Consider the following 26,515-nt stretch of genomic DNA (forward strand, 5'->3'; position numbering starts at 1 on the left):
CCTGAAAGGGTGGTTCTTTGATAAGGTTGCCCAGTGACAGCTTGGGAAGGTCCACCGTGGGACCTCAGAGAGTTGTCTCTACACAAATGAAAAGAATAAAGAATAGGGAAGAATCTCAGGAATCTCTATGGTGGTCCCATGGTGGGAGATTGACTGTTGTTGTACAGAGAGAATTAATTCCATATTTAACCTTTTGTTATGAGTGGGAGAGGCTTGGTCAGCTCAGACCTGGTAGAGGGAGAGTATGTTCCTGGCACCGTCTCGTTTAAATTAAAATGACATCACCTTTTTGATTAATCTGGAGATTAGAAACCCAGGAAGGAGTGACGGCCAGGTCAGGGAGTGCCATATCCTTCCTCTCACGCCTGATATTTTCTGGGGGTCATGAGTTATGAATCCTATATTTACAGAGCATTGATTTGTGAGTCATGAAAAGTAGACTAAGTCAAAAGGTGTGAATAGAAAGTTAAAACACCACAATGGTCCTGCAAAAACAAAAGATTCCTTTAGTCCTTGATTTACAAAATAGGAAACCTTTCAAGATACACAGATACACATGCTCAGATGTACTATGAGATCGAAATCATTAGAAGAAAAAGTCTCTCCATATTCAGCTACAGGGGAGTATTGGCTGCTGAGGACAGGAGTCTGTTTTTTTTATGGCAGTTGGTTACATCCAGTCCTATGGCTAGCATCTATGGCACACATTTCTCTCCCTATAGATGCAATTCAGTGGTTGGCAAGACCAGGTATATTAAAGGCATGCATAGATCAAACCTGCTAAACTCACAAAAAAATAAATAATAGTTTTGCTTGAAAAATAAATGATCCATCTCTTCAGAGGAATCATCAGTCTTACAGAAAGCGTAATACAGTGTTATATATATAGAAATGGTTATTCATGTTTTCTATCGTTACTATTGGAACCCGAGGGGGTCAGAAAAGTGTTTAACTTTTTAAACACTAACAGACAGTCTGAGCTACAGTCAATGGAGCCAATGCAGCATCTGTGTTTCATCTATACATCTCTCTCAGGTCTACAGGCTTAGAATCACAGCTATGATGGCAAATACCCAACGCTAAATTGGGTGAATGTTTTATCAGTCAGACATCAAACCAGTAAAATACTGACTTGCCAAGCTAACAGTCAATTGGTTTTCCATGATAGTGTTTGGTCATGGGTAATCATCTGAGATCCAGTGCAGGCAGAAATGCTCCCATCAATAACGGTAGTTTGTGAACGTGGTCAACACATGTAATCGGCTATGCCCCATTTCACCACCAGGGGTCAGTATGACCATACTGAAAGTGGGGTTACTGTCCACAGCAGTGTTCTGGTCAAGACCCGCCAGCCTTTATTGATGGAAATAATGATCATAGTAATAATAGATACATTTTATACAGCGCTTTTCAATACAGAAGGAATCTCAGTTGCTGTAACCTTCAGGGTTAAATATCAGAGTTCCGATTACACACAGACTATTGTGGGTTCCTTAAAAATAGTGGGTCTTTATTTCTTAAGGGAGTAGATAGTTTGAACCCTGTGTCCTGGTAAGGTGACCCAAGGAAATAGAGACCATAACAAATAAATGAGTCTCTGGAGAACATGGCTCACTATAATGCAAAGAAAAGGGTCGGAGGAATTAACATGTGAAGCCCAAATGCTCAACCAACCAGTTGTGCTTCCCTCCTTCTATCTGTTTCACTCTATCATATGTCATCCTCATCGAGCCCAATTTGTTCAATGATATCTGGAATGACAGGAGTCTAACAAATCCTTTGAAAATGCAGTCGACAGGTTGATTGAAGCTAAGGGCAATGGTAACATTAAAATTGTGTGAGGTGAGTGGTTAAAATACACTCCTATCCTACTTTATGTTGGCCCAAATAAGGACACACTACAAATCTAATTTCTTTGATGTTTTAATAATGGGCTGGGGGGAAATTAATGCCACCGAAATCAAGGGCAGAAACCCGCTGCTTTCCCTAACCTTGGTGTAAAATAGAGACACGCACTTCAAAAATATTAAATTATTCAAATGTTGTAGCTGCTAATGATCCCCCTTTTATCTGAGTCTGGTTTTAGTTTTATTATCATCCGTGTATTCTCTGGGCCAAGCTTAGAGGGGTTTCCTATTGGGGGTATACCCTACAACAGGGGCTGCTGAAAATGGGACGTCTCGCCTCTCTGTCTCTCATGCACACACACACACACACGCACGCATGCACACACTCTGCAGGGCAAGGACAAACTGGGGGAGGGAGGCAGGGGAGCGCTCAGCCTAGTTTCTCAAGACTTTCTCGAGACGAGACACTCGCTCAGTCACTCTGATGTCTCCCATTCTAGTCTCCCCCAGATACATAAAAGCAACGAGGACCGCCCGTCTAGAACAATGAATTCTCAGTGCTCTAGTCAGTTGAATAGAGAAACTAATGGGCAGTCCTTCATTTGAACGTCATCCATTAGAAATAATTAGAATGTGCAGCACGCTCTGCAAAGGGTTAAATCAAGTGGTAACCTAGGAAACGAGTGCTCTAGTTCAGGTGGAGAGGTAGAGGGATGGAGATAGAGCAGGTTGAGATAAGTTCAAAGGGCTCTCTATTTGAAGTGTACCAAATGAAGTACACTACAACTCTACTTCCTCGTACAGTCAAGGACCCCTGAAGGTCGAATGGATTTCATATGTATGCAAATGCTTATCTTCAAGCATGGACAGCATAGCAATACCTCCCAGGGGCGAGAAAAATACAATTCCCCCTCAACAATACTCAATTAACAGGATGCTAGCTAGAGATGTGCTTTGGTCTAGGATCAGTACAGAATGTTTTCAGTTCAGACCAGATTTCTGGAGTGTTTGAACAGTATTTCCCATCTTTACACTTGTGGGTTAGTGACTCAGACAGAATTTTGGTAGTGACGTTACAAACAGTCTAAAGGTTTCTGTTACCCAGATATATATCCCAGAATGCAGTGCGCAGTTAGAATGGAAGGTTCTAATCTAGAAGCTGGGGTAGGAGGGTTCCCAGAGAGGAACCAAAGTTTCAGAGAACCTGGGTCACCCCTTACCATTATTTCAGTTGCACAAGTCCCTGCACCATGGTTGATATTATTACTCAGAGCAACAACTCAAAACACGACAACATCGAATCACCGACCACATAGAACAGGTGTCAACTACCACACAACCACACTGCAGCCTAGTTACTGTGAATGGGGACAACGAGGTCTGGGAAAGAACTGATGAAGAAGAAGGAGGGAATGATAACTAAATGAAATACCTCTATCTAATCCCTACATCTGTGATTGACATTTACACCATCACACCATCAACAACCACAACAGACGTTCCCAAAAATGGGAATATTGGAAAAGTACGAGAATGGAATGGGAAACATCCAGTGAGTTATTACTTTTGTTCTCAAGACCGGAGCAATGGGAGCAAAGATGAATTCTCACACGTCTCTTCTGGCAGAGAGAAAACCAGGCCAATTTCCTAATCTATTTCCATTCAGCCTCATTAAACTTTAATAAATACAGAACTATTTATCATCACACAGTCGGCTTGTTCTACAGATGTACTGGAGGATGACTTCAGAGCCTTCAGAATTCATCTGATTTGAAAGCAATGTGAACTTGTGTCCTACACAAAGCTCCTTCTAATTTCCTAAACATTTACATCATGGCAAATAGTTAACCCTCACACACACACACACACACACACACACACACACACACACACACACACACACACACACACACACACACACACACACACACACACACACACACACACACACACAAACACACACGCACACACGCACTGACACACACCTGTGGAATGAATGGAAGCTCCTCTAGGTATTCAGAACAGGACTAATCTCACTGTTGGATGCCACAGAGTCCAAACGGTTAATGGTAAATGGTTTACGGAGAGCATCAACTGAGGTATGGCAAAAAGGAGGCTACTAAAGGAATGAGAACAGAGCATGTCATAATAAATACCACCGTACTCTCCTCTATACGATGCACATGTCGTGGGCAGGGTTCACATGACTTAATTTACATTTTTTGTTATCGGTCTCCAGCCAAGGATCCCTCTCATTGGAGGACCAAGTGGGGACGGGGGATGCACTGGGCTGGGGGGGGCACAGACATTTGCGCACTGGCCGTCTCAGAGAAAGAGAAGAGTGGTTGTTTGTGGATGCAGTTCTAGTTATTATAGTTCTGAAGTGTTGTGAGTGGTAATAGTGTGATGTGCAGTTCTAGTTATTATAGATCTGTAGTGTTGTGAGTGGTTATAGTTTGATGTGCTGTTCTAGTTATTATAGATCTGTAGTGTTGTGAGTGGTAATAGTGTGATGTGCAGTTCTAGTTATTATAGATCTGTAGTGTTGTGAGTGGTTATAGTTTGATGTGCTGTTCTAGTTATTATAGATCTGTAGTGTTGTGAGTGGTAATAGTGTGATGTGCAGTTCTAGTTATTATAGATCTGTAGTGTTGTGAGTGGTAATAGTGTGATGTGCAGTTCTAGTTATAATAGATCTGTAGTATAGGTGTCTGTGTGTGTGTGTGCGTTTCGCCTGTATATGACTTTGTGTTCACCTGAAAAAAGGTCCAATGCATGTGTAAATGAGTCTGTTCTGTACAGTACAGTATATGAATCTCAGTGAGAACCTTTGTGAAGGCGAGTCTGTTCTGTACAGTACAGTATATGACTCTCAGTGATAACCTTTGTGAAGGTGAGTCTGTTCTGTACAGTTCAGTATATGACTCTCAGTGAGAACATTTGTGAAGGTGAGTCTGTTCTGTACAGTACAGTATATGACTCTCAGTGAGAACCTTTGTGAAGGTGAGTCTGTTCTGTACAGTACAGTATATGACTCTCAGTGAGAACCTTTGTGAAGGTGAGTCTGTTCTGTACAGTACATTATATGACTCTCAGTGAGAACCTTTGTGAAGGTGAGTCTGTTCTGTACAGTACAGTATATGACTCTCAGTGAGAACCTTTGTGAAGGTGAGTCTGTTCTGTACAGTACAGTATATGACTCTCAGTGAGAACCTTTGTGAAGGTGAGTCTGTTCTGTACAGTACAGTATATGACTCTCAGTGAGAACCTTTGTGAAGGTGAGTCTGTTCTGTACAGTACAGTATATGACTCTCAGTGAGAACCTTTGTGAAGGTGAGTCTGTTCTGTACAGTACAGTATATGACTCTCAGTGAGAGCCTTTGTGAAGGTGAGTCTGTTCTCTACAGTACAGTATATGACTCTCAGTGAGAACCTTTGTGAAGGTGAGTCTGTTCTGTACAGTACAGTATATGACTCTCAGTGAGAACCTTTGTGAAGGTGAGTCTGTTCGTACAGTACAGTATATGACTCTCAGTGAGAACCTTTGTGAAGGTGAGTCTGTTATGTACAGTACAGTATATGACTCTCAGTGAGAACCTTTGTGAAGGTGAGTCTGTTCTGTAAAGTACAGTATATGACTCTCAGTGAGAACCTTTGTGAAGGTGAGTCTGTTCTGTACAGTACAGTATATGACTCTCAGTGAGAACCTTTGTGAAGGTGAGTCTGTTCTGTACAGTACAGTATATGACTCTCAGTGAGAACCTTTGTGAAGGTGAGTCTGTTATGTACAGTACAGTATATGACTCTCAGTGAGAACCTTTGTGAAGGTGAGTCTGTTATGTACAGTACAGTATATGACTCTCAGTGAGAACCTTTGTGAAGGTGAGTCTGTTCTGTACAGTACAGTATATGACTCTCAGTGAGAACCTTTGTGAAGGTGAGTCTGTTATGTACAGTACAGTATATGACTCTCAGTGAGAACCTTTGTGAAGGTGAGTCTGTTCTGTACAGTACAGTATATGACTCTCAGTGAGAACCTTTGTGAAGGTGAGTCTGTTCTGTACAGTACAGTATATGACTCTCAGTGAGAACCTTTGTGAAGGTGAGTCTGTTCTGTACAGTACAGTATATGACTCTCAGTGAGAACCTTTGTGAAGGTGAGTCTGTTCTGTACAGTACAGTATATGACTCTCAGTGAGAACCTTTGTGAAGGTGAGTCTGTTATGTACAGTACAGTATATGACTCTGAGTGTGTTCTGACTTCCAGGCTGCTCCCCCTGGCAGCTCTGTGGAGGTCAGTTATTTTCCCAGCACAGCCCATGGCAGTAGGAGAGAGCAGTGTAAGAGGGAGGTTAGAGAGGTGAGGCTTAGGCTCCTCCCATCCACCTTTCTCTTCCCACATCCCTCCCTACTGGCAGTGGTAGGTTAGTACTATTATTGGAAGGTTGGAAAGAGGAGGCATGGACATACTCCCTCTCCACTCGTCCCACAGTCCCCACATCTCCCCCCTGCCCTGGGCTGTGTTGGTTGTCATGGTTACCATGTGGCCTCATGTTCGCTGGGCTTGGCTTTCCAAACAAACCCTTGGGGCGTCAGGCCGTCATGGCAACCGTCGACCAGTGCGCTTGGTCCAACTCACACAGCCAACCTCGTCGTAAACAGTCACTTCTGAAAGTGAAGTGGGCCCAATTAATATGTTAAGAATATCATTTATTTTGATGTGTATATGATGTGGTATTCAAAAACAGATCGGCCAAAGTGTCTTCTGATATTTCTTTCCCCCATAAATGTTATTAGGTCAAATGATTGAAATAGGTTTCATTTGTTTATCTGGAGGGGCCTTGATGGTGTCTTATAAATGTGACAATTGAAATCATATCCCAAATGTCTTACAAAAATGGCTTGTTTTTATTCAATATTGTAATCTTATTACTATACAACATACTCTAAATTGCAATACTTACATGCTATTGCAATATTTCTCAGACAGGCAGAATTTAAGAAAGCAAGACAAGAAATTCTGTGATTAGTTGATAGCCGTGTCTCTCCATGGGCTATGATGAAAGGGACTACAGATACAACCAGAAATGACTTTTTATAGCAGATTAGGAGAGCGTTTTATCTAACCATAACTTAGACTAACTTTATCTAACCATAACTAACCATCATGGCTGTACTCCCCCTAGTCAGAACTATGCCCTGTGTGCAATGACCACTACAAGTGCATAGCTTCCAGGAAGTCCTTTTCACTTTCTGTGAGAGAGGCATAACTATGATCATTCCACAGCACAGTAATCACCCAATAAGAGATCACACTAAATTCTTAACTTCTATAATTCTTATCAAGCTGAATGGTAATGTTATATTTTTTTCTCCAAAATACCCCTTTAGTGATCTAGTTGAACTCCCCTTATCAAGCTAAATGGTAATGTTATACTTTAGTGATCTAGTTGAACTCCCCTTATCAAGCTAAATGGTAATGTTATACTTTAGTGATCTAGTTGAACTCCCCTTATCAAGCTAAATGGTAATGTTATACTTTAGTGATCTAGTTGAACTCCCCTTATCAAGCTAAATGGTAATGTTATACTTTAGTGATCTAGTTGAACTCCCCTTATCAAGCTAAATGGTAATGTTATACTTTAGTGATCTAGTTGAACTCCCCTTATCAAGCTCAGTAACTAGGTTTACAACCAATTGGCGACAGATTTTCAAGCAAATATTCTAAGATCTGCATAAAAACAATATGTGCATTTTCTCACCAGAGATGTGTTTCCATCAAATGTACTTGTTGAGGATAAAAAGCTGTGCGTGATGAAGTAGGCACACAAAAACAACGTTTGCAGTTAAATTCCCATGTTTTCCATCGCATTTTTAACTCGAATGATGGTTTTCTCATCCCGAAAAATTTGCGTTATATAGCGTCTATTGGTTCTTGCTGTCTAGCCAACAGCTCGCAGATACAATGTGGGTATAGCCTACATGATGAGATTATTATGGATGAAAGAGTGAGATAATTTTTATTTGTCAAACAGCAGCCAAGCATCGATCATCATGTGACCAGAATAAGACCCTCAACATTTAATGGAAAGGAGCATCAAGCTCATCACCTTGTACTTTTACCACCCTGTGAAGTTCATCATCATTTATAATTGATTTAATCTGTAGCCTAATAAACTGCGTTCTTTCCTGACGAGTAGTACTGGGAGGACCACACACCATGTCATCGTGTGACTCAGACACAAAAGATCCCACCTCGTCTAGCGTATTTGTTTTTGTCGACATTTGGAAAGTTTGAAACCAACAAATGTTTCCATCAGGCCTGGCATGACGTATTTTATCCGACATGTACTTTACTCGTATAAACGGGTTGGATGGAAACCTGGTTAATGACAATGTTATATTTGTTCGAAAATATAAACAGAACGTTGTACCACGAGCTGAGTAAAACCAGTAGGAGGCCGTGAGGTCAAAGGTCATCATATTTTTCCACTCAAACCCGAATCTGGTCCTGGTGAATACCAGCCATGTGTGAATACTGTATTAATTTTATTTTTTATTTATTTCTTTACTCTGCGATTCAGCGCTGTGTGTCTCTTGTTAAACATGTTTCCAGGATGTGCTTATGCCCCCGAGTGACCCCTGGCTGCATGGTATCATATCATCTTCATGTTGAATTTCCGGGCACCTCCAGCGCCACCCACCGCCGCCGGTCCCTCGGCCTTCCGGAAAGGGGTCTCGACGGTGAAGTTGTTCTTACGCTGGCCCCGCCCCCGGCTCCATGCAAACAACAACAGGAAACAGAAAAGCACCACGCCCAGGAAGGTGATGCAGCCCATCGCTGTGGAGACCAGTATGGTGGTCAGGTCCAGGGTGAACTTGAGGAAGACGCGAGTGCTATTCAGGTTTGTGTCGTTGAAGAACTCGCCGCCGTACATCGAGCGGTTGGCGAAGAAGGCTGACGAGGCATCCAGCGGCGCGCCCCGAACCGTGAGCATCGCAAAGTAAGTGTCATTGCCCCCGGCATTGCTGGCGATGCACATGTAGGTGCCGCTGTCGGTGACCTGAGCATAGCGGATCTCCAACGTCCCTCCTGGGAGGACGGTGATGCGACCATTGCTCTTGGCTGTGATTAGTCGGCGCTGAGGGGAGATCCACATGATGTTGGGGGCGGGCTCTCCCACGGCACTGCAGAGGAAACTCACTGGCTGGCCCTCACGAGCTGTCACCTTGGAGGAATGAATGAATGGATAAATGAATTAATGAATTAAGCATTAGGTACAAAACTGAAACAGGCATCGAAGCTGTCATACTACACTGTAGTTACACTATGCTTACATGTACTGCAAAGTGGGATAACAACTCTTACCTGTTGAAGCTTGCGGTTGCGTATCTTGGGCTTCTGGCAGGTGAAGTGATCAAAGAGCGCTGAGTCGGTGAAGGTGCTGAGGCTGTTCCCCTGCACCTCCACCGGCCCAGCGCACACAGGCACCCTGCCGTCAAAGTTGAGGGTCTTGCGTCTCTGCAGGATCCACAACAAACGGCAGTCACACAGCAGTGGGTTCCCATCCACCCGCAGCGTCTCCAGGCTGTTGACAGAGTGGAACGATCCCTCCTCCAGAGTCTGGAGGTCATTGGAGGAGAAGTTGAGGACCCGGATCTGTCTGAGGCCTCCCAGGGAGTGGGGCTCCACCGTAGCCAGGCCCGTGTTCACCATGATCAGCTCTTTGAGCCTCAGCAGGTCCCTGAAGGCCCAAGGCTCCAGGGTGGTGATGGGGTTGTAGGACAGGTTGAGATGGGTGAGGTGGATCAGGTTTCTGAAGGAGGACGAGGGGACAGAGGTGATGTTGCTGTTGGTGATGGACAGCCAGTACAGGTCCAGACCCTGGAAGCTCAGGGGGGAGATGTATTCCAGGTAAGGCCAGTTGTCGATCTCCAGCCCCCGGAGGTTGGCCAGTTTACGGAAGTTATGGTCCTCCAGGGCGGGGATGCTGAGCTGGCGTAGTCGCAAAGTGACCAGGCTGCGTAGGGAAGACAGCGTCTGGCCAGAGATGGAAGTCAGGTTGCAGCGTTCAATGGTCAGATCCTCCACCCCTAGCAGGCCAGAGAAGGCCTTCAAACACAACAAAATCCAATTTGATTAGTTGTGAGCTCCAATCTTGGAAACATAGAAGAATCAATAAAATATTATAGACAGATCAGGAACAACATAGTGCTTGAAAAATGAATGATCAAATGGATAACAGCTCAATACCTCATGAGAGATGTAGACCAGGTCATTGTCTCCCACCTCCAGGTGTCTTAGACTCCTCAGGTCTTGGAAGGTGTAGTCCAACAGAATCACCAGCTTGTTCTCACTCAGGTCCAGCGTGGTCAGGTTGACCAGCTTGGCGAAGGCCCCCATGGGTACAAGTTTCAACTGGTTCGCCCTCAGCCGTAACACCCGGAGGCTCTGCAGGTTGGCGAACGCGTTGGGCTCCAGTGTGGCAATGAGGTTCTCACTCAGGTCCACTTCTTCAAGGTGCGGATACGGCGCCAGGTCACCCATCTCCACCCAGCGGAGACGGTTCCGGCTGAGGTCCAGGAGGCGAGTTTCCGTGGGGATGCCCTCTGGGATGCCGGTGAGCCGCCGCCGCTGGCACAAGACGGACCGGATTTGGGCCGAGCACTCACACCGTGGAGGGCATGCCTGGCAACAACCTGGCAGTAGGGTTGTCATGGTAACCAGCAGCAGGACCGGCCCCCAGCGACTCAGCCACCGCCATGGTGACAGGGACTGCCCACTGATGCCCGGGGAGCCAGTCATGGCCCTGGTGGTCCTGATCTGACTCCTAGCCTATCACAGGCTGGGTCAGTGCTGACTCCTAGCCTATCACAGGCCGGGTCAGTTTACCACACACCTATAGAGAGAGGGAGACAGAGGGACAAGAGGTTAGTGAGAAGAGTGGGAATAGAGAGAAGGAGTAGAGGAGTAGAGAGTAGAAAGGGAGCAGATGTGGGAGGAGAAGGTAAATAAAGAGATGGAGGTTAAAGAAAGAGGGAAAGAGGGAGAAAGGAGAAGGGAGGGCTGAGGTCAAATTTAGAAGAGAGAAGTGGAAGGAATAATAGAATGTACAGAGCTAGAAGATAGGATGAAGAGGGGAGAGGGCAGAGAGGAAGATAGATGGAGGTATTTTAAAACACCTATCAACCAACACATGCTCATAAAAATGCTGTTCGGTATGCTGAATAATCCATGCTCCCTACAACTGTCATGAAAGAGCTTTGGGGGCTGAAGGTAGCCTACTGGTTAAAGCGTTGGGCCAGTAACCGAAAGGTTGCTGGATCAAATCTCCGAGCTGACAAGGTAAAAATCTGTTCTTCTGCCCCTGAACAAGGCAGTTAACCCACTGTTCCCCGGTAGGCCGCCATTGTTAACTGACTTGCCTAGCTAAATTAAGGTTAAAAAGATGTCATAAAAATGCCATTCAGTACCCAGAATAATCCATGCTCCCTACAACTGTCATGAAAGAGCTTAGACATGTCACCAAGAGCTTAGACTGACACCATGACATTGCAGGCACACTATTCTGCTGACAATATTTAAGATGGTGGAAGACACTTGTTCATTAATCAATGAGTGTAGAAGCAGAACTAGGGCATTGGGAGTCACGTGAGTGAGAAGCATCCCGTCTGAATTCATGCATGTTTCCTCCCCTTCTCTCCTCCTTGGCATGTGCTCTGTTCTCACCTCGACACGCTGAATACACAACGTATGACGCCATACAGAGAGACAACAGGGTTTGCCTGAAAACCATCCCTCCGATGCCTGTGAAAGGTATGTCAAATTCATGTCACTATGAGTCATTGTGTGGGAAAGTGTGTGTATGTTTCTGTCCGTGCGTCTTTCTGTGTGTAGGATGTGTCATTCCCTTTGAATAAATGAAAAAAGCATTTTAGTTTTCTTCTCCACTAACATGAGATGAAAAGCTGATGCTTAAACATTCCTTGATGCAACCTGTCAAGTCTCCCACGCAATGTTGTCATGGAGTGATTTTTCAGAGGACACCTGCCAAAAGGTCCAGAACGTTCACCATCACTAATACACCCACACAAGTGCACACCCACACACACGCACACGCACACACGCGCACACACGCATGCACAAAGGAGGTTCAACATTGACTGCACTGATTGTCATTTACATCAAGGGAAAGATATGAAGTGGTGGGAGTATATGATTGGCTTGCTGAAGTAGAGAGCGAGACCCCAGGGTTAACAAGATAGAACAGAAGATAAATATAAAACAGGTAGAGTTAAAGAGCTAAGTAACTTATTATAAAAGAACCACTTAAGAGATACTAAATATATTCTCTAAATTCTAAAGGTTGCTATTTTAAAAGATTGAAGGGTTGATAATTCACCGTATCATATTCACTGTTTTCAGCTGTGAAACACCATGAAAGAAGCAAACATTAAACCAAAGTCTGCGCTGCTTTAAACGTGTGAATTTTAAGATGAATGAGAAGAAGAAGTTCATATAACACATCACAGGGCCTTTCCTGGAGGGATGTTAAAAAGCACTCTGAAGATTGGTTGTTTTTCAGGCAGAGCTAAACAGATGAATAATACATGTTCTAGTTTGTGTTTATTGGGCGCCGTTCTGGGGTTGAGTCACGGGGCGAAGAGCCACACTCTCCTCAGGATTTGTCTGTCTGTCTCTGTCTCAAAGAGATGAAAAATATTCCCTTTTTGCATAGTTATTTCCTTTATACTATTTTATTGCAACTATGATTAAAAACTGTATAAACAGAGTTTGAACTTTGGGCAAGCAGAGTTCCACCACTTTTGGATGAGAGACAACGCTCACTGGATATTGCTTTTCCTCTAACTAAAATGAATTGCTATACCCTTTTCTGTCAAATTATCACGGAAAAAACAATTACATTTGCGGATTTGTATTAGATTACAGTATAGGCATTCTGAATATCAACAAACTTCAAACCTAATCAACATTTTCCTTAGATGAGGAGGAAATTTGAGGCAGGATTACGAGGTGCATGTTCTACATGATATTATATGCTGTACATTATGCCATATATTCTCTAAGGTTCCTAGAGATTTAAGACAGAGAATGTATATCCTCCACATTTACTATTAATAGTCTGCTTTCCATACAGAGGCATTGGTAAACCCACACAGATTGGTAAACACACACACACACACACACACACACACACACACACACACACACACACACACACACACACACACACACACACACACACACACACACACACACACACACACACACACACACACACACACACACACACACACACACACACACCTGTCCCCTCCCCTGTCAAAACAAAGCACAGCCCGCCAGCTGCAATACTGTATTTGAAGGGTCTGGATCAGTGTTTCTCAAACATTTTATGGTCCCGTACCCATTCAAACATTCAACCTCCAGCTGTACCCCCTCTAGAACCAGGGTCAACGCACTCTCAAATGTTTTTTTTGACAGCATTGTAAGCCCGCTACACACACACTTTACAATACATTTATTAAACATAAGAATGAGTGTGAGTTTTGTCACAACCCGGCTCGTGGGAAGTGAGAAAGAGCTCTTATAGGACCAGGGCAAAAATAATAATATAATAATAATCAATAATTTTGCTCTTTATTTAACCATCTTACATATAAAACCTTATTTGTTAATCGAAAATGGTGAATAACTCACCAGGTTAATGAGAAGGGTGTGCTTGAAAGGATGCACATAACTGCAATGTTGGGTTGTATTGGAGAGAGTCTAAGTCTTAAATATTTTTCCACACACAGTCTGCGCCTGTATTTAGTTTTCATGCTAGTGAGGGCTGAGAATCCACTCTCACATAGGTACATGGTTGTAAAGGGCATCAGTGTCTTAACAGCGCAATTTGCAAAGGCAAGATACTCTGAGTGCAGCCTAGTCCAGAAATCTGGCAGTGGCTTCTGATTAAATTCAATTTTCACAGAACCCCTTGTTGCAATTTTGAGGCTCTTGTTCAGATATCGGTAAGTGGACTGGAGGCAGGGCATGAAAGGGATAACGAATCCAGTTGTTTGTGTCATCCGTTTCGGGAAAGTAACTGCGTAATTGCGCACCCGACTCACTCAGGCGCTTCGCTATATCCCATTTGACATTGTCCGTAAGCTTGAGTTCATTTGCGCACAATGGCCTGTTAGGCCTGTTAACGGGCGGCAGGGTAGCCTAGTGGTTAGAGTATTGGACTAGTAACCGAAAGGTTGCAAGTTAATATCCCCAAGCTGACAAGGTACAAATCTGTCCTTCTACCCCTGAACAGGCAGTTAACCCACTAGGCTGTCATTGAAAATACGATTTTGTTCTTAATACTTCTTATGGCTGGGGGCAGTATTGAGTAGCTTGGATGAATAAGGTGCCCAGAGTAAACTGCCTCCTACTCAGAAGCTAAGATATGCATATTATTTGGATAGAAAACACTCTGAAGTTTCTAAAACTGTTTGAATGATGTCTGTGAGTATAACAGAGCTCATATGGCAGGCAAAAACCAGTAAGTGGAATATCTGAGGTTTGTAGGTTTTCAACTAATTGTCTATCGAAGATACAGTGGGATATTGGTCATAGTACACTTCCTAAGGCTTCCACTACATGTCAACAGTCTTTAGAACCTTGTTTGATGCTTCTACTGTGAAGTGGGGGTGAATGAGAGGGGAATGAGTCAGAGGTCTGCCAGAGAGCCACGAGCTGGCCACGCTCGTTCACATGAGAGCGAGCTCTGTTCCATTGCATTTCTGAAGACAAAGGAATTCTCCGGTGGGAACATTATTGAAGATTTATGTTAAAAACATCCTAAAGATTGACTCTATACATCGTTTGACATGTTTCTACGGACTGTAACTGAACTTTTTGACTTTTTGTCTGCTCCTAGTGATCGCGCGTCATCAATTTGGATTTGTGAACTGAACGCGCTAACAAAAGGAGGTATTTGGACATAAATAATGAAGATTATCAAACAAAACAAACCTTTATTGTGGAACTGGGATTCCTGGGAGTGTATTCTGATGAAGATCATCAAAGGTAAGTGAATATTTATAATGCTATTTCTGACTTCTGTTGACTACACAACATGGCGGATATCTGTTTGGGTTGTTTTGGCCGTACTCAGATTATAGCATGGTGTGCTTTTCCATAATTTAAAAAAGAAATCTGACACAGCGGTTGCATTAAGGAGAAGTGTGGCTCTCTGCAAAGGTTAGTGATTCATTTATCTCTATTTGTGCTTTTTATGACTCCTCTCTTTGGCTGGAAACATGGCCGTGTTTTTCTGTGACTTGGCTCTGACCTAACATAATCGTTTGGTTTGCTTTAGCTGTAAAGCGTTTTTGAAATCAGACACTGTGGTGGGATTAACAAGAAGTGTATCTTTGAAATGGTGTGAAATACTTGTATGTCTGAGGAATTTTTATTATGGGATTTCTGTTGTATTGAATTTGGCACCCTGCACTTTCACAGGCTGTTGTCATATCGATCCCGTTAGCGGGATCTAATCCCAAAGACTGACTTGCCTAGTTAAATAAAGATAAAAACAAACAAAAATGAGTGCAGCCAGCTGGAGGCATAATGACATTATATCCCAATAAAAACATTTGCACATCCTACATATGGAAATTTAACTCAAATCAGACCCAACCGAGCTACAAGGCAGTGAAAATATTGCTGAGAAAACTTACAGTTTCTGTCTGGTCCTACTCATTAGTGAGCTGTGGGTCAGTTTGACAGCTGGTTCCACCACCTGCACACACACACGCACACGCACACACACACACCCCCCCACACACAAACACACACACACACACACGCACACGCACACGCACACGCGCACACACCGCCCCACTGTACTCATTTGTTGGCCCTAGGTCCCCAAACTCACACAGTATTCAGCATTTAACACCGTTCAGATGTTAAGACTTCAGCTGAGAGAGATGAGAGGGGCAAGTGGAGCAGAGACACCACTAGTCCTCAAACACACAGAACAGCATGATGTCCAGACACACCACTAGTCCCCAAACACACAGAACAGCATGATGTCCAGACACACCCATAGTCCCCAAACACACAGAACAGCATGATCCCACTTGTCCCCAAACACACAGAACAGCATGATCCCACTAGTCCCCAAACACACAGAACAGCATGATCCCACTAGTCCCCAAACACACAGAACAGCATGATCCCACTAGTCCCCAAACACACAGAATAGCCTGATGTCCAGACACACCCATAGTCCCCAAACACACAGAATAGCATGATCCCACTAGTCCCCAAACTCACAGAACAGCATGATCCCAGTAGTCCCCAAACACACAGAATAGCCTGATGTCCAGACACACCCCTAGTCCCCAAACACACAGAATAGCATGATCCCACTAGTCCCCAAACACACAGAACAGCATGATCCCACTAGTCCCCAAACACACAGAATAGCATGATCCTACTAGTCCCCAAACACACAGAACAGCCTGATCCCACTAGTCCCCAAACACACAGAAAAGCCTGATGGCGCCGGAGCAGAAGGTGGCACCGGAGCGGAAGGCAGACGTTTTACGTGCCCCCAACCGATTGTGTTTTTTTGATTGTTAATCTGTGTTGTTTGTAACTTATGTTTTAACTATTTTTGTACATAATGTTGCCGCTACCGTCTCTTATGACCGAAAATAACTTCTAGACATCAGGACTGCGTTTACTCACCACGGACTAGCAGAATCCTTTTTCTTCTTTCACGACTCTGATGAGCCCAAGGATATACGGCTCCCTCGGGAACAGGCCCCGAACCCAGTGATCTGCGTGAAGAGGAGGCGGAGAAAGAGACGCTGGAGAGCGGGCTGCCTTCTGAGAAGTCAGAGGCGATCAAATAAACCCCCACTCCTCTCAATTCTGCTAGCAAACATGCAATCTTTGGACAATAAAATGGACGAGTTATTTGGAAGATTAAACTACCAACGCGACATTAAAAACTGTAACATCATATGCTTCACGGAGTCGTGGATGAACGACGACAATATCAAGATACAGCTGACTGGTTATACGATGTACCGGCAGCATAGAACAGCGGCGTCTGGTAAGACTTTGTATTTTTGTAAACAACAGCTGGTGCACAATATCTAAGGAAGTCTCAAGATAAAGCTCGCCTGAGGTAGAGTTTCTCATAATAAGCTGCAGACCACATTACCTCCCGAGAGAGTTTTCATCTATATTCTTTGTAGCTGTTTACATACCACAGTCAAAGGCTGGCACTAAGATAGCATTGAATGAGCTGTATTACACTTTAAGCAAACAAGAAAACGCTCACCCAGAGTCGGTGCTGCTAGTAGCCGGGGACTTTAATGCAGGGAAACTTAAATTTTTACGTTTCTTAAATCCATTTTACACATTTTCTATCAGCATGTTAAATGTCCAACCAGAGGGAAAATAACTCTGGACCACCTATACTCCACACATAGAGATGCATACAAAGCTCTCCCTCCCCCTCCATTTGGCAAATCTGACCATAATTCTAGCCTCCTGATTCCTATTTCAAGCAAAAATTAAAGCAGGAAGCACAAGCGACTAGATCAATAAAAAACTGATCAGATGAAGCAGATGCTAAGCTACAGGACTGTTTTGCTAGCACAGACTGGAATATGTTCTGGGATTCCTCCAATGGCATTGAGGAGTACACCACATCTGTCATTGGCTTCATCAATAAGTGCATCGATGACATCGTCCCCACATACCCCAACCAGAAGCTATGGATTACAGGCAACATCCGCACTGAGATAAAGGCTAGAGCTGCCGCTTTCAAGGACCAGGACTCTAACCCGGAAGCTTATAAGAAATCCCGCTATGCCCTCCAATGAACCATCAAACAGGCAAGCGTCAATACAGGACTAAGATTGAGTCGTACTACACACTCTGACACTCGTCGGATGTGGCAGGGTCTGCTAACCATTACAGACTACAAAGGGAAGCACAGCCGAGAGTTGCCCAGTGACACGAGACTACCGGACAAGCTAAACTACTTCTATGCTAACTTCGAGGCAAATAACACTGAAACATGCATGAGAGCACCAGCTGTACTGGAAGACTGTGTGATCACGCTCTCCGCAGCCGATGTGAGTAAGACCTTTAGACGGGTCACCATTCACAAGGTTAGACGGAATACCAGGACGTGTACTAACTAGCAAGTGTCTTCACTGACATATTAAACCCCTCCCTGTCTGAGTCTGTAATACCAACATGTTTCAAGCAGCCCACCATAGTCCCTGTGCCCAAGAACACTAAGGTAACCTGCCAAAATGACTACCGACCCGTAGCTCTCACGTCTGTAGCCACGAAGTGCTTTGAAAGGCTGGTCATGTCTCACATCAACATCATTATCCCAGAAACCCTAGACCCACTCCAATTTGCATACCGCCCCAACAGATCCACAGATGATGCGGTCTCTATTGCACTCCACACTGCCCTTTCTCTCCTGGACAAAAGGAACACCCATGTGAGAATGCTATTCATTGACTACAGCTCAGCGTTCACTACCATATTACCCTCAAAGCTCATCAATAAGCTAAGGACCCTGGGACTAAACACTTCCCTTTGCAACTGGATCCTGGACTTTCTGATGGGCCGCCCCCAGGTGGTAAGGGTAGGTAACAACACATCCTCCACGCTGATCCTCAACACAGGGGCCTCTCAGGGGTGCGTGCTCAGTCCCCTCCTATACTCCCTGTTCACTCATGACTGCACGGCCAGGCACGACTCCAACACCATCATTCAATTTGCAGATGACACAACAGTGGTAGGCCTGATCACAGACAACAACGAGACAGCCTATAGGGAGGAGGTCAGAGACCTGGCCGCGTAGTGCTAGGACAACAACCTCTCCCTCAACGTGATCACTACAAAGAAGATTATTATGGACTATAGGAAAAAGAGGAACGAGCAGGCCAACATTCTCAAAACCTATTCCGACTAAGGAGACTGAAAAGATTTGGCATGGGTCCTCAGATCATCAAAAGGTTCTTCAGCTGCACCATCGAGAGCATCCTGACAGGTTGCATCACTGACTGGTGTGGCAACTGCTCAGCCTCCGACCGCAAGGCACTATAGAGGGTAGTGCGAATGGCCCAGTACATCACTGGGGCCAAGCTTCCTGCCATCCAGGACCTCTATACCAGGCGGTATCAGAAGGAAACCCTAAAAATGGTCAAAGACTCCAGCCACCCTAGTCATAGACGGTTCTCTCTACTACCACACAGCAAGCGATACCAGGGCGCCAAGTCTAGGTCCAAGAGGCTTCTAAACAGCATCTACCCCCAAGCCATAAGACTCCTGAACATCTTGTAAAATGGCTACCACACCACTGCCACTCTCTGATGTAATCTATGCATAGTAATTTTTAACACTTCCTACATGTACATACAATCTCAACTAACCGGTGCCCCCGCACATTGCCTCTAAACCGGCACCCCTCTGTATATATTGTTATTTTTTTCTGCTTTTATCTGTTATTCTAATCCATATTTTTTGAAACTGCACTGTTGGGTAGGGGCTTCTAAGTAAGCATTTCACTGTAAGGTCTACACCTGTTTTAATCGGCGCATGTGACTAATACAATTTGACTTGATTTGATTTGATGCACAGACACACCAATTGTCCCCAAACACACAGAACAGCCTGATGTCCAGACACACCACTAGTCCCCAAACACACAGAACAGCCTGATGTCCAGACACACATCTAGTCCCCAAACACACAGAACAGCCTGATGTCCAGACACACCTCTAGTCCCCAAACACACAGAACAGCCTGAACAGCCCCACACTTCTCCCAACACTGGCCTGATGTCCAGACACACCACTAGCATCATTTGTTTAAAGGCCCAGATGCAGCCATTTTTATCTCAATATCAAATAAGTTCTTGGTAACAATTAAGTACCTTAATGTTATTTTTGTTCAATTAAAATGGACAAAAATAATCTAAAATAGCTTTTTAGCAACAAGCAATTTCAAAAGCAAGAATTTAGCTCAGACTGTCTGGGAGTGGTTTAAGTGAGTGGCCTAATTGGATGACCCTAATGGGAGGGATATGTAACCTGAAAACGAACTAACTGTTATTGGCAGAGAGGTTTGAAACTCTCTTTTTTATTGGTCTTTTGACTTGTACAGCCTGGTGATGTTGCCAGGCTGACCTAAACTCCATCCCAGCTAAACAGACTGAAATTTCAGGTGGACATTTCAAACAGTTCTTACACTGAAATGGCATTATCATTATTTTCACAATTTCAAATCAAATCAAATTGTAGTAGTCACATGCGCCAAATACAACAGGTAAACGTTACAGTGAAATGCTTACTTACAAGTCCTTAACCAACAATGCTTTAAGAGTAACAAATAATTAAAAAGCAGCTGTAAAATAACAAGCAAGGCTATATACAGGGGGCACCAGTCCAGAGTATTATTCCAACCTCATACTGTAGAAATATATATTTAACACAGGAAAATCACATTTTTGACTGCACTGGGCCTTCAACCTTTATTTATCCAGGTTAGCTCATTGGTATGAATTCTTGAGATCCACAAAGATCTGTCTGAGGAAGACCTAAACAAAATTAACAGAGTCAACCTGTCGGTCTGTGTCCAATGTTCATCCCTGTGCTGATATCAGGTAGTGTGTGTGTGTGTGTGTGTGTGTGTGTGTGTGTGTGTGTGTGTGTGTGTGTGTGTGTGTGTGTGTGTGTGTGTGTGTGTGTGTGTGTGTGTGTGTGTGTGTGTGTGTGTGTGTGTGTGTGTGTGTAAATAGGTCAGACATGTTGATTGGCAGGGCTGGGATGTAGGCAGTAGAGCATGTTCCTCCCTAAAGCGTAGCTTCTCTCCCCGTAAGCCCTGACTGGGTTTAGAGACAGCAGCCTGCTCAACCTTCCACAAATACACAACTACACAGTAGACATACCCACTTTATAAGCTTCCTAAACCTTTCACATAAACACAATTTAGCAGTAGTCATCCACTCTGTAGGATTTTAGGAGAACTTCTATGTTTATTGTCACGAAACAAATTGAGGCGGAATCTTCCCAGGGAAAGCTGGCAATTTGTGCTTTCCATAGCTATGTACAAGTCCAATATCCAATCCGTGCTTAGTTTGCGTAGCACAAGGTTTAGTAGTGCATCCCATTGCTTTACTGTGGCGGACTGTGACCTCAACATGAAGTCACATACCGTATAGTAGAGAGACAAAAGGAGAGAAAGAGGGAAAGGGAGGGACATAGAGAGAAGGAGAAGGATACAAAATACACAAACCATCCAACCCAAAAAGGCCTGTGGTGTTGATGGTATCCTCAATGAAATGATCAAATATACAGACAACAAATTCCAATTGGCTATACTTAAACTCTTTAACATCATCCTTAGCTCTGGCATCTTCCCCAATATTTGACACCAAGGCCTGATCACCCCAATCCACAAAAGTGGAGACAAATTTGACCCCAATAACTACCGTGTGATATGCATCAACAGCAACCTTGGGGAAATCCTCTGCATTATCAATAACATCAGGCTCATATGTTTCCTCAGTGAAAACAATGTACTGAGCAAATGTCAAATCGGCTTTTTAACCAAATTACCGTACGACAGACAACGTATTCCCCCTGCACACCCTAATTGACAAACAAACAAACCAAACAAAGGCAAAGCCTTCTCATGCTTTGTTGATTTCAAACTCAATTTGACATGAGAGCCTGCTATACAAATTGATGGAATGTGGTATTGGGGGAAAAAACATACTATATTATAAAATCCATGTACACAAACAACAAGTGTGCGGTTAAAATGGTCAAAAACACAAATTTCTTTCCACAGAGCCATGGGGTTAGACAGGGATGCAGTGTTAAGCCCCACCCTCTTCAACATATATATCGATAATTGGTGAGGGCACTAGAAATAGTCTGCAAAACCCGGCCTCATCCTAACTAGAATCTGAAGTCAAATGTCTACTGTTTGCTGATGATCTGGTGCTTCTGTCACCAACCAAAGAAGGCCTACAGCAGCACCTAGATATTCTGCACAGATTGGGAACCATATTTAGGCAGCCATATTCTTTGTGTGTGTCGTGGGTGATTGTTCCTGTCTCTGTGTTTGTTTGCACAAGATAAGGCTGTTTTAGGTTTTTCACGTTTATTGTTTTGTATTGTCATTATCTTTATTAAAGATGTATGAAGATAACCACGCTGGATTTTGGTCCGATCCCTGCTACACCTCCTCTTCAGAGGAAGAGGAAGAAGAGAACCTTAACAGGTGGAAACTGAGCTGCCCTTCCTAACCTCCTGCCCAATGTATGACCATATTACAGACAAATATTTCCCTCAGATTACAGAGATCCACAAAGAAATACCACAGTGTTCCATCACAGCAGAAAGATTTGTGACCTGTTGCCACAAGAAAAGGGCAACCAGTTTAAAACAAACACCATTGTAAATACAACCCATATTTATGTTTGTTTATTTTCCCTTTTGTACTTGTATTTGCACATTGTTACAACACTGTACATAAATATAATATGGCATTTGAAATGTACAGTGCCTTGCAAAAGTATTCATCCCCCTTGGTGTTTTTCCTATTTTAAAACCTGTCATTTAAATTGATTTTTATTTGGATTTTATGTAATGGACATACACAAAATAGTCCAAATTGGTGAAGTGAAATGAAAAAAATTATTTGTACATTTTTTTACATAAAAAAACCCGCAAATGTGGTGTGTGCATGTGTATTCACCCCCTTTGCTATGAAGCCCCTAAATAAGATATGCTGCAACCAATTACCGTCAGTATTCAAATAATTAGTTAAATAAAGTTAACCTGTGTGCAGTCTAAGTGTCACATGATCTGTCACATGATCACAGCATATATACACCTGTTCTGAAAGGCTCCAGAGTCTGCAAAACCACTAAGCAAGGGGCACCAGCAAGCTAGCAGCACCATCAAGACCAAGGAGCTCTCCAAACAGGTCAGGGACAAAGTACAGATCAGGATTGGGGTATAAAAAAGTATCAGACACTTTGAACATTCCACGGAGCACCATTAAATCCATTATTACAAAATTGAAAGAATATTGGACCACAGCAAACCTGCCATGAGAGGGCCAGTAACCAAAACTCACAGACCAGGCAAGGAGCGCATAATCAAATAGGCAACAAAGAGACCAAAGATAAGCCTGTAGGAGCTGCAAAGCTCCACAGCAGAGATTGGATTATCTGTCCACAGGACCACTTTAAGCCATACCCTCCACAGAGCTGGGAGGTACAAATCTGTCGTTCTGCCCCTGAACAGGCAGTTAACCCACTGTTCCTAGGCCGTCATTGAAAATAAGAATTTGTTCTTAACTGACTTGCCTAGTTAAATAAAGGTAAAATAAAAATGTATGGAAGAGTGGTCAGAAAAAAGCCCTTGCTTAAAGAAAAAACATATGGAAGAAGCTACTCTGGTCAGATGAGACTAAAATTGAGCTTTTTGGCCATCAAGGAAAACGCTATGCCTGGAATTAACCCAACACCTCTCATCACCCCGAGAACACCATCATTTTTTCCATCGGCAGGGACTTGAAACTGGTCAGAATTGAAGGAATGATGGATGACACTAAATATAGGGAAATTCTTAAGGGAAACTTGTTTCAGTCTTCCAGAGATTTAGGTACTGGGACGGAGGTTCACCTTCCAGCAGGACAATGACCCTAAGCAAACCGCTAAAGCAACCCTTGAGTGGTTTAAGGGGAAACATTGAAATGTCTTGGAATGGCCTTGTCAAAGCCCAGACCTCAATCCAATTGAGAATCTGTGGTATGACTTAAAGATTGTTGTACATCAGTGGAACCCATCCAACTTGAAGGAGCTGGAACAGTTTTGCCATGAAGAATGGGCAAAAATCCTAGTGGCTAGATGTGCCAAGCTTATAGAGACATACCCCAAGAGACTTGCAGCTGAAATTGCTGCAAAAGGTGACTCTACAATGTATTGACTTTGGCACGCTCAAGTTTTCAGTTTTTTTTTGTCTTATTTCTTGTTTGTTTCACAACAAAAAATATGTTGTATCTTCAAAGTGGTAGGCATGTTGTGTAAATCAAATGATACAACCCCCCAAAATCAATTTTCATGCCAGGTTGTAAGGCAACAAAATAGGAAAAATGCTAAGGGGGGTGAATACTTTCGCAAGTCACTGTAATGTTCACTGTTAATTTATATTGTTTATTTCACTTTTGTTTATTATCTACTTCACTTACTTTGGCAATGTTAACATATGTTTGCCATGCCAATAAAGCTCTTGCATTGAGTTGAATTGAATTGAATTGAAAGAGAGAGGAGCAGGACGGAAAGTTGGAGAAGGAGAGAGAGAGAAAGGAGAGGGAGAGAGAGAGAGGGGGACAGAGAGAATGAGAGGGACAGAGAGAGAAGCAGAGAGAGAGAGCGAGAGAGAGAGAGTGAAAGCGACAGAAGGAGAGGGAGAGAGAGAGAGAGAGGGGGACAGAGAGAATGAGAGGGACAGAGAGGGAGAAGGAGAGAGAGAGCGAGAGAGAGAGAGAGAGAGAGTGAAAGCGACAGAGATAAGGAGAGGGAGGGACAGAGAGAAGGAGAGGGAGGTACAGTTAGAGAAGGAGAGGAAGAGAGATAGAAGCAGAGGGAGAGAGCTCTGAGCAGCCTAGCCAGAGGACATAAGCTATAACCAAGAAGGACATGAGTCCTCACATGACCCTCAGCTAATTACAGAAACAAACAGTAAGGAGCCATGGTCCAGAGTAGAGCCAGTGACAGGCTGCCATAATAGTGATGCATACGTCCATTAGTCAGACATTCTGATGAAGGGGAAAACAAATCAATAAAATGTCCTTTTTAAAAAGAGAGAGAGCTCTACCTTCATCTTCTAGTTTGTCCAGAAAGCCTGTAATAACTATTGATGCAATGTCACAGTCCAAGTTTTTATGCGTTACATTTTGGTGTATGATCGATTTATATCTATATTTGATTGGAGTGCCTGTATCTTGAATATGAATTACTGCATATTGATCCAAGGCAGGTGTCCAAAAGCTGTCAATGACATTACGAAGATGAAACATTTGCAGGTTTGCTAAATGCCGATCTGAATTGTGTTTTGGCAAAGAGGCGTAGAGAGGAGAGACAGGTTTGGGCATGGGTGTGCTGTTAGCTCTAATTAACCTCTGAGCTGGCCACCAAGAGCAAAGAGAACACGCACCGCACCACACGGCACGCACACACACACACAGCAGTGGTCAGGGTGTTGAGGTGAGGATGCACTGTACGGCACGCACGCACACACACACACAGCAGTGGTCAGGGTGTTGAGGTGAGGATGCACCGCACGGCACGCACACACACACAGCAGTGGTCAGGGTGTTGAGGTGAGGATGCACCGCGCGGCACGCACACACACACACACAGCAGTGGTCAGGGTGTTGAGGTGAGGATGCACCGCGCGGCACGCACACACACACACAGCAGTGGTCAGGGTGTTGAGGTGAGGATGCACTGCACGGCACGCACGCACACACACACACACACAGCAGTGGTCAGGGTGTTGAGGTGAGGATGCACTGCACGGCACGCACACACACACACACACACACACAGCAGTGGTCAGGGTGTTGAGGTGAGGATGCACTGCACGGCACGCACACACACACACACACACACACAGCAGTGGTCAGGGTGGTGAGGATGCACTGTAACATTTCCACCCTGTCAGATTCAATCAGATCATTGCTTCTCTGGCTGCACTGAGACTGCCCACAGCCATAGGCTTACACACTAACTATTAAGTAACGTACAGTACACTTGGTCACACATGGTCACACACATACTGGTTGCAGACATCCACATATATACAGTCTTAGAAAAAGGGTTCCAAAAGGGTTATTCTGCTGTCCATAGAATAACTTTCATAGGCCAGAATACCACATCTCTGGTAGCGCAACAAAAACCACTGCTTCTGTTTCATTTCAATGACAAGTGTAGAGCGGGTCAGTTTATGTGGGTTGGGGGATTCAGAAACTAGCATAGAGCGAGTCAGTTTATGTGAGTTGGGGGTTTCAGAAACTACCATAGAGCAGGTCAGTTTATGTGGGCTGGGGATTTCAGAAACTAGCATAGAGCAGGTCAGTTTATGTGGGCTGGGGGTTTCAGAAACTAGCATAGAGCAGGTCAGTTTCTGTGGGTTGGGGATTTCAGAAACTAGCATAGAGCGGGTCAGTTTATGTGGGTTGGGGGTTTCAGAAACTAGCATAGAGCAGGTCAGTTTACAAGAGAGTAAGACAACAAACCTCCTACAGCATCACAGTCAGAAAATCACACTGGAATATCAGCTTGGATGTCTGACACATCAAGTAAAACTCGTGACATCCACAGAAGAGCAGAAAACACTTGACAAACGAAGCCGGAGCTCACAGGGAGGAGAGGTTTCTGTATAACAATATTCTCTCTGACTTCTTCAATGTCTTTGATTTAAAAGTGATTGTTCTAGATCTGAACAATTGCAAATGCCCTTTAATCATCTCTTTAATCATCTGTGTGTGTGTGTGTGTGTGTGTGTGTGTGTGTGTGTGTGTCTGTGTGTGTGTGTGTGTACTTGTG

At 43.9% G+C, this 26,515-nt stretch overlaps 1 protein-coding gene across 1 annotated transcript in view; it reads right to left on the bottom strand.

Moving 5' to 3' along the window:
- Positions 1 to 508: 508 nt before the first annotated feature.
- The window catches only part of lingo3b (leucine rich repeat and Ig domain containing 3b), a 92,145-nt gene continuing 66,138 nt past the window's right edge, over positions 509 to 26,515 (bottom strand). The window contains exons 2-4 of the mRNA XM_020467239.2: positions 10,102 to 10,747; positions 9,217 to 9,960; positions 509 to 9,076 (exon numbers count right to left, since the gene is read on the bottom strand). Of these exons, the coding sequence (XP_020322828.1) occupies positions 8,504 to 9,076; positions 9,217 to 9,960; positions 10,102 to 10,653 (1,869 nt within the window). The 5' untranslated portion in view covers positions 10,654 to 10,747 and the 3' untranslated portion in view covers positions 509 to 8,503. The remainder of the gene's footprint in view (positions 9,077 to 9,216; positions 9,961 to 10,101; positions 10,748 to 26,515) is intronic.

The sequence above is a fragment of the Oncorhynchus kisutch genome, linkage group LG30 (genome assembly GCF_002021735.2).
Source record: "Oncorhynchus kisutch isolate 150728-3 linkage group LG30, Okis_V2, whole genome shotgun sequence".
Classification (NCBI taxonomy): Eukaryota; Metazoa; Chordata; class Actinopteri; order Salmoniformes; family Salmonidae; genus Oncorhynchus; species Oncorhynchus kisutch.